Source organism: Peromyscus californicus, unplaced genomic scaffold (genome assembly GCF_007827085.1).
Source record: "Peromyscus californicus insignis strain IS unplaced genomic scaffold, ASM782708v3 Scaffold_6__1_contigs__length_162567912, whole genome shotgun sequence".
In the NCBI taxonomy this organism is placed as follows: Eukaryota; Metazoa; Chordata; class Mammalia; order Rodentia; family Cricetidae; genus Peromyscus; species Peromyscus californicus.
Window position 1 is genome coordinate 17,270,391 of NW_026294584.1, and position 12,686 is coordinate 17,283,076.

The 12,686-nt window shown below is 36.5% G+C and overlaps 1 protein-coding gene across 1 annotated transcript in view; it reads left to right on the top strand.

Annotated features, from left to right (window-relative positions):
* The window catches only part of Akap9 (A-kinase anchoring protein 9), a 121,126-nt gene that overhangs the window by 50,044 nt on the left and 58,396 nt on the right, over window positions 1–12,686 (top strand). The window contains 5 exon segments of the mRNA XM_052721235.1: window positions 4,386–4,739; window positions 5,930–6,127; window positions 7,105–7,242; window positions 7,715–7,818; window positions 10,531–10,736. Coding sequence (XP_052577195.1) covers window positions 4,386–4,739; window positions 5,930–6,127; window positions 7,105–7,242; window positions 7,715–7,818; window positions 10,531–10,736 — 1,000 coding nt within the window.

The following is a 12,686-nucleotide window of genomic DNA, read 5'->3' on the forward strand; positions in this document are numbered from 1 at the left end:
TCTATAAATTGTTTTTAGTTTTCTAACCTTTTCTTGCATTTTACACTTTCATTTTAGGATCTTTTTTTTTTCTTTTTGAAACATATAAACATAACATAAATATAACAAAACTTTCAAATTAGCATTCTTATCTTTGGTGACTCTTCTTGGTTCTTCTAAGAAGGCCCTCATCAAGTGTTTGGGGGGCATAAAAGGTAATGTCTTTGGGAACCTTTCAATCCATTGCACTTCTTGAATCTTTGGAATGAATCTTCTGTAAATGTCCCCAGCCCTTTTTTATGGAACATTCCCGTCATTCTCTATTAAACCACACTGGAACTGTAATAACAGTGAGATGGATACTCAACATTTTCCTCTGTCTTCCATATCTCACTGTTTGTTTTTGTTTTGAGGTTCTTTTTTGTTGTTTGGTAGGGCCTCAAATTCTTAATATAGCAGAGATGGCTGCAACTCTGATCCTCTTGTCTCTACCTCCTGAGTGCTCAAATGACAGGCATGTGACATCGTGCTCAGCTCTTGATGTGACGTCATGAATGACAGGCATGTGACATCGTGCTCAGCTCTTTATGTGACATCATGAATGACAGGCATGTGACATCATGTTCAGCTCTTTATGTGACGTCCTGAATTGAACCCAGGGCTTCGGGCACTTCCCAGCCCATCTCGTTGCTGCTTCTTTTCCTTTTTTTAAAATCTATTTTTAAATTAGTAATTAATAATTAATTCATTAATTTGGTTTCTCGAGACAGGTTTTCTCTGTGTAACCCTGGCTGTTCTGGAGCTTGTTCTGTAAACCAGGCTGGCCTCAAACCCATAGAGATCTGCGTACCTCTGCTTCCTGAGTGCTGGGATTAAAGATATGCACCACCATCACCCCAGCCTCTTTGCTTCTTTTTTGCATTTATAAATTATTTTGCTTTTTTGTGTTATATTCTTAGGGTGGAGAGACAAAGACGGAGGCCAGATTCAATTCAGGGAATTAAAGTAAAAGCCACTTTGAAGGTCTTAACCATTGGCTAGAAAATGCTGGCAATGTGTTTTGCTATGCTGTATTATTTATTTATTTTGCTTTTACATCCCAATGGTACCACAGTTTCCCCCTCTTCTTCTCCCAGTCCCTCCTCTTGCCCCAGTCCACTCCTCCTCCTCCTCCACTTCTCTTCAGAAAAGGGCAAACCTCCCCCACCACCCCCCATGGATATCTTACAGCCATGGTGTATCAAGTTGCAGTAAGATGAGGCACCTCCTCTCCTATTAAGGCTGGATGAGGCAACACAGTAGGAGGAAAGGATCCCAAAAGCAGATAACAGAGTCAGAGACAGCCCCTGCTCTCACTGTTAGGAGTCCCACAAGGAGACCAAGCTGCACACTGTAACATATGTGCAGAGGGTCTAGGTCAGTCCCATGCAGGCTCCCTGGTTGTCGGTTCACTCTCTGTGAGCCCCTATAAGCCCAGGTTAGCTGATTCTGTGAGTTTTCTTGTGGTGTCCTTGACCCCTCTGGCTCCTACAATCCTTCCTTCCCATCTTCCAGAGGATTCCCCAGACTCTACCTACTGTTTGGCTGTGGGTCTCTGCATCTGTTTCTATCAGTTGCTGGGTGAAGCCTCTGTGATAACCACTGGGCTAGGCACCAATCTATGAGTATAGTTGGAGTGGCCGACCAATGACTGGTCCATCTTGAGACCCAGACCATGAGAGGAAGCTAACTCCTGACACTGCCAAGAGGGTCGGGACCCAGAGGCTGGACAGCCCAGAGATCTAGGAGAGAACCAAATACGGCTGGCCAAAACAAAAACAACACCACCAAAAAAACTACTTAACTAATTCTTCTCTTTTCACATCTTGCTATAATGGCATATATTCCAGATGACTGACTCCCTAGAACCTTACCAGATCCTTTCATTCTGGGGTAGCATAGCCACCTAAGAGGTCTCATTTGGTAGGGGAGGGATAGTCATGAGACTGTTGGGACAGAAGCAGTGTAATACGTGTTTAAAGGGCTTGAATTCTGTCTATAGTTGAACATAATTAGATTCAAATCACTGATCTAATATCGATTAGATATGACCTTGATATTGTTTTTGATCTTCATACACAAATTTTCTAGATGTGTGGTTTGATACTATAATGTTCTTCAAGTTAGTAATAGAGTCTTCCTTCTAGACAGGTCTATTCAGATATGAAAATCATGGTGAGGTATAATGTTACAGAAGAGGAGCTGAAGAGTGTAGAGCTCAGACCTCCCTTCCATCATCCGTTTGCTTTGTGTGGGGCACATCATGGACTCTCATTTAGTATTTTCATCTTTCTTAGTGTCCTCACTCATCATATTGGAACATTAACAGTGCCTGCCTTACAGCTTATAATGGATAGTGAATGAAATAATACAAATTTTTAAGAACTGATTGAAGGTGTTTCTGTTGTTCTTGGTGTAGCTATTATCAGCATGATTTCTATTAAAACAGGACTCTCACTTATGGAGGACATAGCATCTGGAAAGCAATGGGCTAGTTAGAACCAGGTTGAAGACAGGAGATTAAATCAGTTTAGTTGTATGGGCTCGACCACAGTTTTTGAAAGCTAAAAGTCAAGCACCAAGGATTCCGACTCCAGGCATAAGCTCACCCTGAGCTCATGACAGTCGGCTCTTCTAACTGTGGATGGTCTGTGGACATAGAACTTGATATAAAACTGTTGGAGCATTTGGTTCTCAAAGGCTTAAGGACTTGTCAGAACGTTGAAGTACCTGTGCTGGGAGGAAATAGACAGTGTCATAATTGTAGTGGAAAGTCAGAAACATATGATCCTCCTTAACAGTCCCTAGAATCAGGTACCCCACTTCAGGAAGTTTCTTGCAGGGAAGTAAGAAAGGATGTGAATGATAATATAATTACATATTATGCTTCAAATAGCATAATGGAACATGCCAGGTGCAGTGGTGTTCATCTGTAATTCCAGTCATGGAAGACTGAGGCAGAAGGATTACAGGTTCATGACTAGTTTGGGCTACAGTAAGTCTGAGTCTGCCTGGGCTACATAGCATTATTCTAAAAAAAAAAAACAAAAACAAAAATAACCAACAAAGTGAAAACCAATCTTTAATATTTGCCAATAGAGAATTGATTAAAAGCATATATATATGTCCTTGATTCAGAAATATTTTTACTGTAGGTAAGCTATGACCAAGATATAGTTTAGAATATGATTACATTTTTGTAGGTAATTTCTGACCTGTATCTGTCCATATCTGTATGCAAAAAGAAAGAAAAGAGCTTAGAAAAATATTTACTAATAGTTATAGAGTATTTTCTTGGAAGAAAGAAATATTAAAACTTTATTATCTAGTTTTGTTTTTTTAACTGAATGTTTCCTGCTCTTGTTAGAAAACGTTTTAATTTTTTTTTTTAAATTTAGGAGTATGGTACAATAACTATGTGGACACTCAGTTCATTGTAGAGTTTGTCCATTACTTTATTGTAGGATTTCTTTTCACTTTAAACCACAAGGCCAGGTTTTTTTTTTTATTGCAAATAGATTTTTTTTTCTCACGTAATATATCTTGATTATGGTTTCCCCTCCCTCTACTCCTCCCAGTTCCTCCCCACCTCCTCTCCCATCCAGATCCACTCCCTTTCTGTCCCTCATTAGAAAAGAACAGGCTTCTAAAAGATAAAACCAAACATAATAAAACAAAATATAATAAGATAAAACAAAAACTAACACATTGAAATTGGACAGAACAAACAAGAAAAAGAGCCTAAGAGAGGCACAATAATCATCAACACCCACTCATTCACACACTCAGGAATCCCATAAAAACACTAGTATTTACGAAGAGGACCTGCTTCAGTCTCAGAAAGTTCATGTGAGCTTTGTTCATGTTGATTTAGAAGGGCTTTTTTTTCTTGGCATCCTCAGTCCCCTCTGGCTCTTACACCCTTTCTGCCTCCTCTTCAGCAGAGTTCCCTGAGCACTGAGGGGAGGGATTTGATGGAGACATCCCATTTAGAACTGAGTGTTCCAAAGTGTTTCACTCTGCATAATGTCTGGCTGTGGTCTCTGTATCTCTTCCCATCTGCTGGAGGAAGAAGCTTCTCTGATGATGGCTGAGCAAGGACTGATAGGAGCATAGCAGAATGTCTAGGAGTCATCTTGTTGCTATGTTTTTGTTTTTGTTTTTTTTAGAACAGTAGTATTTGGTTTTCACCCTAGATCCCTGGGCTTTCTAGTCTCAGGCTTTTGGTTACCCAAGCAGTGTTGGGTATGGGTTGAGGCCAGGCTTTTTAAAATGTATGTACTCCTAAGTAATAATTTCCTTTTTCAATTCCAGCTGCTGTTTAAGAATTGAATTGATCTTTTCGTTTGTTTCCTTTATTTGTTTAGGTCATCGTGTCAATGAGTATAGCATTTGCTCAACAGACAGAACTCTCTAGACTATCTGAGGTGAAAGAAAACTCTATACAATCAGAACAAGCACATGGTCTGTGTTGGCAGGAACACCCTTTCAATGACATCACATCACAGGGTCATGTTGGTCCTCATACTGCTACGGGAATTGACAAGAATGCTAAAGAACAATTTAAACCACTTAGCAAAGAGTTAGAAGAGCATAGAAAAGAAGTTCCTTTGTCTAATGGCGATGATTTTAATGATGACATCCTAAAGCCGAAGGACCACGGGCTGACTATTTCACAGGAAATATTTTCCAGAGATGAAACACTTGTAGTTAGACAATGTGTAAGTATGACTTTTAGGATATTTTTTAAAAAAGCAAAACATTCATAAAAACAAAAGTGGTTTCTTCACTATTAATACATTATCAATAGTGTTGCTTAAGGAAGAAGAAAGTCTCAAGTCCACCTTGAGTAGGACTCACATTGTTGTAGTTTATTAATGATAAAGCATATAGTTAAATGAAATTAACCCTATTAAATAAAACAAGTCTGTTTGTCTTACAGACATTGTGCATATCAGTGAGGTGGCTTAGTCCCCATGCCTGATACACAGAGTTCAATCCCTGAGACTCACATGATGAATGGAGAGAACTGGCTTCCCCAAGTTGTCCTCTGATACATGTACACACACACACACACACACACACACACACACACACACACACACACACACACACACACGAGCATGAAACAAATGACATGTAATAAAAGCACTGTATTGAATATTTAAAAAATTGTATTGTCTAGGTCCTAATTCTCTTTTTCTTTGCATACTACTCACAAATAGACCTGTTTCCTCAATAGTTTGCTATCTTATTGGACAGAAATAAATCCTACTTCTAAAATCATTTAAATTCAAATTTATTATTAATGTTCAAGATAGTTTATATTTTATGCAGAAATAGAATCAAATAAAGCTGCCATCTCTTTAGTTACTGTCTCTTCAAGGGTGCTCATAGACTCCATTAGAAAGTTGATGTGTTCTGAGTCAGAGAACTGATACATGATTGTCTCTTACAAAGAAGTTCTCTGGAATGCTCTATTACCGTTCTATAATACAGATTTAATAAATAAAATTTCCTGTTTCATAAGTATAGTTTTAAGATTAAAAGAAAATTTTCATTTCCCCCACATAAAATGTCAAGAATAATAATGGAATCATGGCTTCATTAAAAGTAGAGGGAATATTGAATATCTTTATTTTTCTCCTTTAGAATTATAGTTTAGCTAAACTAACTGATAGATACCTCCCTCCTGGAAAATAACACATTGTGGTAATTAACTTAATATTGTCTTAGAATTGTGGTTAAAATAAATACTTTCTTTTAAAAAATCAGGCTTTATTTAATAATAAGATAAAAATTCAAGTGCCCTATGGGTTTAGTAGAATTGCTTTCATATTCATGAAAATATCAATAGTGGCAAATTTTCGCAGTTCATGTGTGGTTGAACTTTTTGTTTCTCCTGATAAAGATCCATGATGAGGTGTCAAATATGGAGACTTCTAGACAATTAGAAGATATGCGGCAAGAACTTGTCCGACAATATGAAGAACATCAACAGGCAACAGAACTGTTGAGGCAGGCCCACATGCAGCAGATGGAGAGGCAGCGAGAAGATCAGGAGCAGCTACAGGAGGAGATCCAGAGGCTCAGTATGCAGTTAGCCCAGGTTGGCACTGAGAATCCTTTTCTCCTCAGCTAAAATAACATTCTTTATGTAGCCTTTTTTAAAGCGTCAAAATTATTTTGCCAGACCTGAAAATAATTAGGAATATATAACATTAGAATTACCCCATCTGCCAACAGTTTTAGAGCTCACAGGCACATGTGACTCAGGTTTATTGTCCTCATCATATGCCATCATAGAAAAGGACGTACAGCAGACGCCTGGTCAGCTTGGGCAGTCTGCACTGAGGTGCTTGCTTAGGAAGCTCTCACCCATAGTCAGGTTTTCGTGCGTCCATAGTTAGCAATCACAGGTGCACGTCTCTCTATCTATAATTCACCTTGTTAATCAATGGAAATCTGGGGTAGCATGTTTCTGGATCTTTGTCTAGGGAAACATTTCTTGTTGATTTGAAAAATGCAAATTTATATAACATTTTTAACCCTTTCTCAACTAAATTTAAAAATTCTTTGGTATTTGGGAGCTATATTCTTACCGGTTGCTATATAAAATATACTCGCAAAATCTTTGCAGAAAAGCTCATATGAAAACACTAAACTTAATTTTGAAAACTAAAAGGAAAAATAAAGAATCCTTGACTTTATATCCTTTGGATATAAAATAATGGGAGATTTGGGGTTGAAGAATAAAATATGGATCATTTGAAAAATCAGTTTTGCTTTTCTTCATTGTATTTTGTGATTTCAGACTTCTGAATTTTTCAATGCAAATTTGACATAAAAGTATTAATTGAACTGTACAGATCTCTGAATTTTATAAGTTTAATTAACTTTTTTTTCTAAAGTTTCAAATTTTGCATTGAATTTTATATATGCCTTTTAACCTCTTATAATGGAATCTGAATCATAGTTTGAAAAAAGGCCTGTTGATCTCAAGGGGTTAAAAGAAATCTGCTAATTATTTCTGTTCTCTCCTCCTATTGCCAACAATATTTGCTTACAACCATTTCTCTCATTTAGAAATCTTCAATAAGTACTGAAAACGTATCAGAGAGAGAGAGGGTGCTTTTAGAGGAGCTGGAAGCACTAAAGCAGCTGTGCTTAGCTGGAAGAGAGGAGCTGTGTTGTGAGCTGCACCACAGCAGTACTCAAACACAGGTAGTGTGGACTTTGGCTCCTCTAGGAGCATGGATCAACAGTGCAGTAGGATTTGTTTGTCTTTCTTGTTGGTGTGAGATAACGTCTTTATGAGTTTGAGCTCAATGTGTTTGTGATTGCACCATGGAAGGAAGGTCGCCCTGCATTATGCTGGTCATTTGATCTGGTTTGCAATGGCAGCAGCTGTTGCTGCTCCGTGGGACAGCCTAACAAATTTCACTGTCACAGCACACAGCCTGCATTCCTTTGAACCCATTCCGCTTTTTCATCTGTGCATTAGAGTGTTTTATCTTTTCTTGATAATACTAATCTCTCAATAGCATAAAGTTAAACATTATTTCAAGTAGTGTCTACATCGTGCTTAGACCTTTCTGTTTCGTCTCATACCACTATGGAAGTATGACTTGCTGTTTCTAAGATGACAGGTTTTCTCTTTGCCTTGTCCTCTCTGCCTTTACACCAACTTACACAGGATGAAAATGACAATCAAGAAGTTGAGGAACAGACATTCAAAGAGAAGACATTGGAGAGAAAACCTGAAGAGGCAACTCTCGATGAAAACCTGTCCAATGAAAGGTAGGGAGTGTACTTGATCAGTACAGAGTTAAATGCTGCTTCCAGTTCAGTAAACACTGTCGTATTGCTATCTTATACATTGTACTTTGCTTTAAAGTTGTCTTATGTATGAAATTTGTTTGTGTAGGTATAATATAGGAAGGGTTGATAACTTTTATCATTAACTAGACTAATTTTTAAAAGTCTTTTGCACGCACTACAATTTTTATTAGATACTGCTCTTGATTTTATTTAGGTGTTATTTGAATACTGGACTTTTCTTGATTAACTTTATTTTTCATAATGCTATGCTGTATACTAAAAATCATTTATAGTTGTGAGGTTTTTTGTCTTGTTTTTTTTTTTCATTCACTTTAAGGACATTGGTATTAGGTATTCCCTTGAGAAAACAATACAATAAATATTTCACATTTAGATTATTTTTGCATTTGCTATATAACACATAAGAACTTTTAATCCATATTCAAGTTTTATGGAGGAATAAATCACCCAATGGTAACAAAACTATTCCTTGCTTTGATATTACAGAGATTAATACAAAAATGTATAACACTATACTATATGAGAATAGATAGCCCATATTAACTTAAAGGCCTTTTTAAAAGGCACAGTGTTTTAAATTTTATTTTATTCAAATGGAAATAATTTCTTTAAAATTAACTAGTATCTACTAACAATTTCTGTGACTGTCCTCCACACCTCCTTCTTCAGCTTTGATGGAGGTTGGATTATCAGTATGGAACTCAAACAAGAAACACAGTGTATGAAAATTAGAATTATGATGGCAATATAAAATAAATACTGCTTTTCACTGTTTTATATATTTTACATGTCATGTAGTATTTGGTTTTTAGAAATTTTTATGTTAAGATTGATAAAATGAGTATTAATCTTTATTTTAAACTATTATATAAGTTTAATCTGTTTTCTTAAGTGAAAATAGTTTAGTATTCTAATCATGGGATTTGACACTTGAACAAAACTTAAGTAAAAGTTAAGGAAATAAGACCCTTTACTTCCTGTTATTTGGTCTTATTTTTAATATTCTGACTTATGTAAGCAGATAACTTGATCTGGATAAAAAATAGAATTTTCGCTTGACAACTTCTAAAGAAAAACAACTCCATTTATTACCTTATCCTAAAATAGGTAGTTGATGTGCCTGGGAAACAGACAGTCATTAGCGTGGTTGTTGGTAGTCTCCTGCAGTGTGAAGTTAAAGATCAAACTCTCTTAAGCCGGGACCCCTTCACCATAGAAGTCTCTCATTTGTCTATATGTGTTCAGTATGAAGTTTGCTATTACGCTTCTGGTGAATTAAGCTGTTAAGATTAATCAGATAACCATTTATGGAAATACATTTTTTGACACAGTTTTAAAGGGTTCATAGTACTCCAAAAAGAAACCTCATGAGAACACTTAGTCCAGGACAATCCTCCTTTTTTGTTTTAAAAATGTATATATTTCCCGGTAAGACAGAGGGTAGGAAGAAATCTAGGCAATACAAATTCAATGATTGGAATGTAGAAATGGCTCAGTGGGTAACAGCACTTAATGCTGTTGCAAAGGACCTAGGTTCAGTTCCCAGAACCCACACTTAGAAGCTCACAGCAGCCTGTAACTCTAGTTTCAAAGGATCCAATGCTGTCTTCTGACTTCTCAGGGCTCCTGCATACATGTGATGCACACAAACTCACACAGCACATACATATGCACATAAATAAAAATAAATATATAACTTATTAATTCTGATGATTATGTCTGAATTTTTCAGAGAAGAGTTAACCAGTAGCATCTAATTTAAAAATTTTTTAAAGACTGTTCTTATCTTGTTAAAAAGAAAGACATAATTTATTTCTGTTTAGTTGAAAACTTTTCTTCCCCCAATTGTCTGAACTATCAAATGAAGTGTGAAACTAGGTATAGTTTTGTTTCTAAAATAAATGCAATTTTTTAAAGACCTATGACATTTGCTTTGGTGTTATCAGACTGAATTTTTACTGTTGACCTTTAAAATCAGGACTGTGCCTGCTAGATCTGTTTAAATTTAGACATTTCATTTGTCATCATAAAATGTCAAAACAGTGCTACATTTTTATAGGGGGCTTTTAAGATGATACTTTAAAATATGTTTGACACATGAAAGGATGAAATGCCAAATCTCTGTGTGAGTAACCATGAAAAGCATTACCAACTCAATACCTTACACATACTTGGTCTTACCACACTCTAATATTTTTTTAAATTTAATCATTAATATAAAAGCTTAGTTACTTGATTTCTTTTGGGTCAATAAAATGCACACTTAACAAAAATCTGTAACTATGTAAGCTACATAGATCTGTTAGAAGCACACAAGTACTTCTATAATAATTTTAAAATAAGTTAAAACCTGGAAGAACTTCATTGTGGTGCAAGTACAGATTATTTTAATATATTTTCCAGCTACAAAGCATTCTTTTTATTCCTTTGTTGTTTGTTGTTATTGTTTGTTTTTCAAGACAAGGTTTCTTTCTGCAGCCCTGGCTGTTGTAGAACTCACTCTGTAAACCAGGCTAGCCTTGAACTCAGATCTGCTTGCCTCTGCACTGAGTTCTGGAAGGTGTGTACCACCACCACCCAGCTCTATAAAGCATTATTGTGGCATAATCAGAGAATGTTTTGTTTAGTTTTTAATTAAGCATTTTAACAAATGATCCCTTTTCTGTACAGACATGCTCTCCAAAAAGCCAATAATAAACTTGTAAAGATCCTGTTAGAAGTTGCCAAGACGACAGCAGCTGCTGAAGAGACAATTGGCTGCCATGTTCTTGGGATTTTGGATAGATCTAGTAAAGGTCAGCCAGCTGCCAGCCTGCTTTGGAGATCAGAAGCAGACCTGTCTGCAAAGCCTTGTGTTCAAGATGCAAGTGGAAGAGGTAATGTTTCCATATACTGTTGAAATAGTCTACATCTTCAACATAGGCTCAATTTAAGGCACTTCCAATGTATAGAAATGTATAGAAAAGTGCAGAAGGGAGAATAGTCAAAGTTTTTGCAACTTCTGGACTGACTGTACTACACAAAGACTTACTGTATAGTATTTGCAAATGGTACCTCAACGGCTATCACCGTATATACCCAGGGTTACTACTCTGCCTGTTTTCTTTTCTACTGATAAAGAATAATTATGCATCACTACTCAGGACTCTCACATCCACTTGTAAACTAAGGAAAGGTTAAAATGAAGAGACTTTTAGGAGTCTAGCACTACTTGAAAAGATTGACACGAGTCTTTATAAACCTGAATTGATCTTGGTTTGGACTGTCCTCTGGTCGGTCCTCTGTGCCTTCTGGAAAGTGTCCTGTCTGCATTTGGGGACCAAGTCTGACTTTCCTTCACCATCGTGTCAGTTCTCTGCTGTGCAGGCTGGACTCTTCCTTTGGCTTCTTGCCATCACCTTGCTGACCTCTAGTCACTATTATTTTTTCAGTTCCTTATTTCCTGCTGAGGAAGAATCAGAAAATCAAAAGACAAAGCAGATTTGTCAGATGTAGAGACGTGGGGTCTGAAATCTGGGATTCAAAGATTAAATCTAGTTACTTCCATCCCTCACCCAAACCCTCTCCCCAGCCAGAGGCAGCTCTTCCAAAATGCTGTTTCGTAATTTTTGAGAGCATTCAGCTTGCTAAGCTCTGTGGAGAAATGAGAAGAAAACATCCAGTTATAGATGCTTTGCTTAATTACAGGTTGGTCAGCAGTGTGTTTCTCAGCTGAAAGGAAAACTTGATTTAAAACTTTAAATAAAATTAATTTAAGAACACTTTAGTTGAGTTCAAAGACAATTTTTAAAATACTTTTAGTAAACTAAGAACTGAAATAATGACAATTTTTAAACTTTCTTTTCAGATTCACTCTTTTCATAGTTGGTAGATTTATTTTACAGACTAACATTTCTCCTGAGTAAGCTCTAGAGCAAACGGTATTTTTTAATGTGTGTGGATCCTAATATGTAGAGAACAAGGTAATACTTAAACATGTAAAAGTGTTTAATCAAATTAAACTTAAAAAGACAAAAACAATGAACTGGTTTTACTTAGCCATCTAGGGAGGACTTTTACTGTTTTACTAGGGAAGCTGAGACAGGGTTGATGGCCAGAGTCAGAAAAACCCTGAGGAGTGGACTGCAGACACTGTCACCAGTTGCCATAGGTACTAAAACATTCAGCAAACATCATGGAGCTCACCTCCCAAGCAGTTTGCTGGAAGTTACAAAAGGGGTAAAATGGCAGTTTATCTCCAGCACAGAAGATTGTCTTGGTGTTTATTTACTTTGAGAATGTAGACCTTGAAGGACATCTGATCCATGATGCTTCTTATACGTTACATCCAAATTTTCCAGTGTAGGTGAAATGTTTTTGTGTCCATTATTTTTGAATGATAAGCATCCCATCTGAATCCAGACATGTCTTGGACTTCCAGAAACTGTTTTTGAGCATTTTCTCTGTTCTTCTTGCTCTATAGCAATTCAGATTGCTAATAGCAGGAAGCACTGGCATTCCCACAAGAAACAAGATCAAAACATAGCTGATATTTTGCTTAAAAACATTTTTCTTGTCTTAATCAAGTAAGTCCTTAAAATATTATTTAACTGGTAACCAGTTCTAAAAGAATAATACTACAAGAGGAAAAATTAAATCCAGAGAAGCACAATGTATAGAATGTTATTTCAAAGATCATTTTGCTAGCATTAACATCACTGGTACAATATATGCTCTCCAGTTGACATTTTATGTTTTTATGATTAGCAATGCTGTTGATTTGTTAATAATTTGGCGTGGCCATCAGTATCATTAAGGGACACTCATAGATCCAATTTTCATTTTTA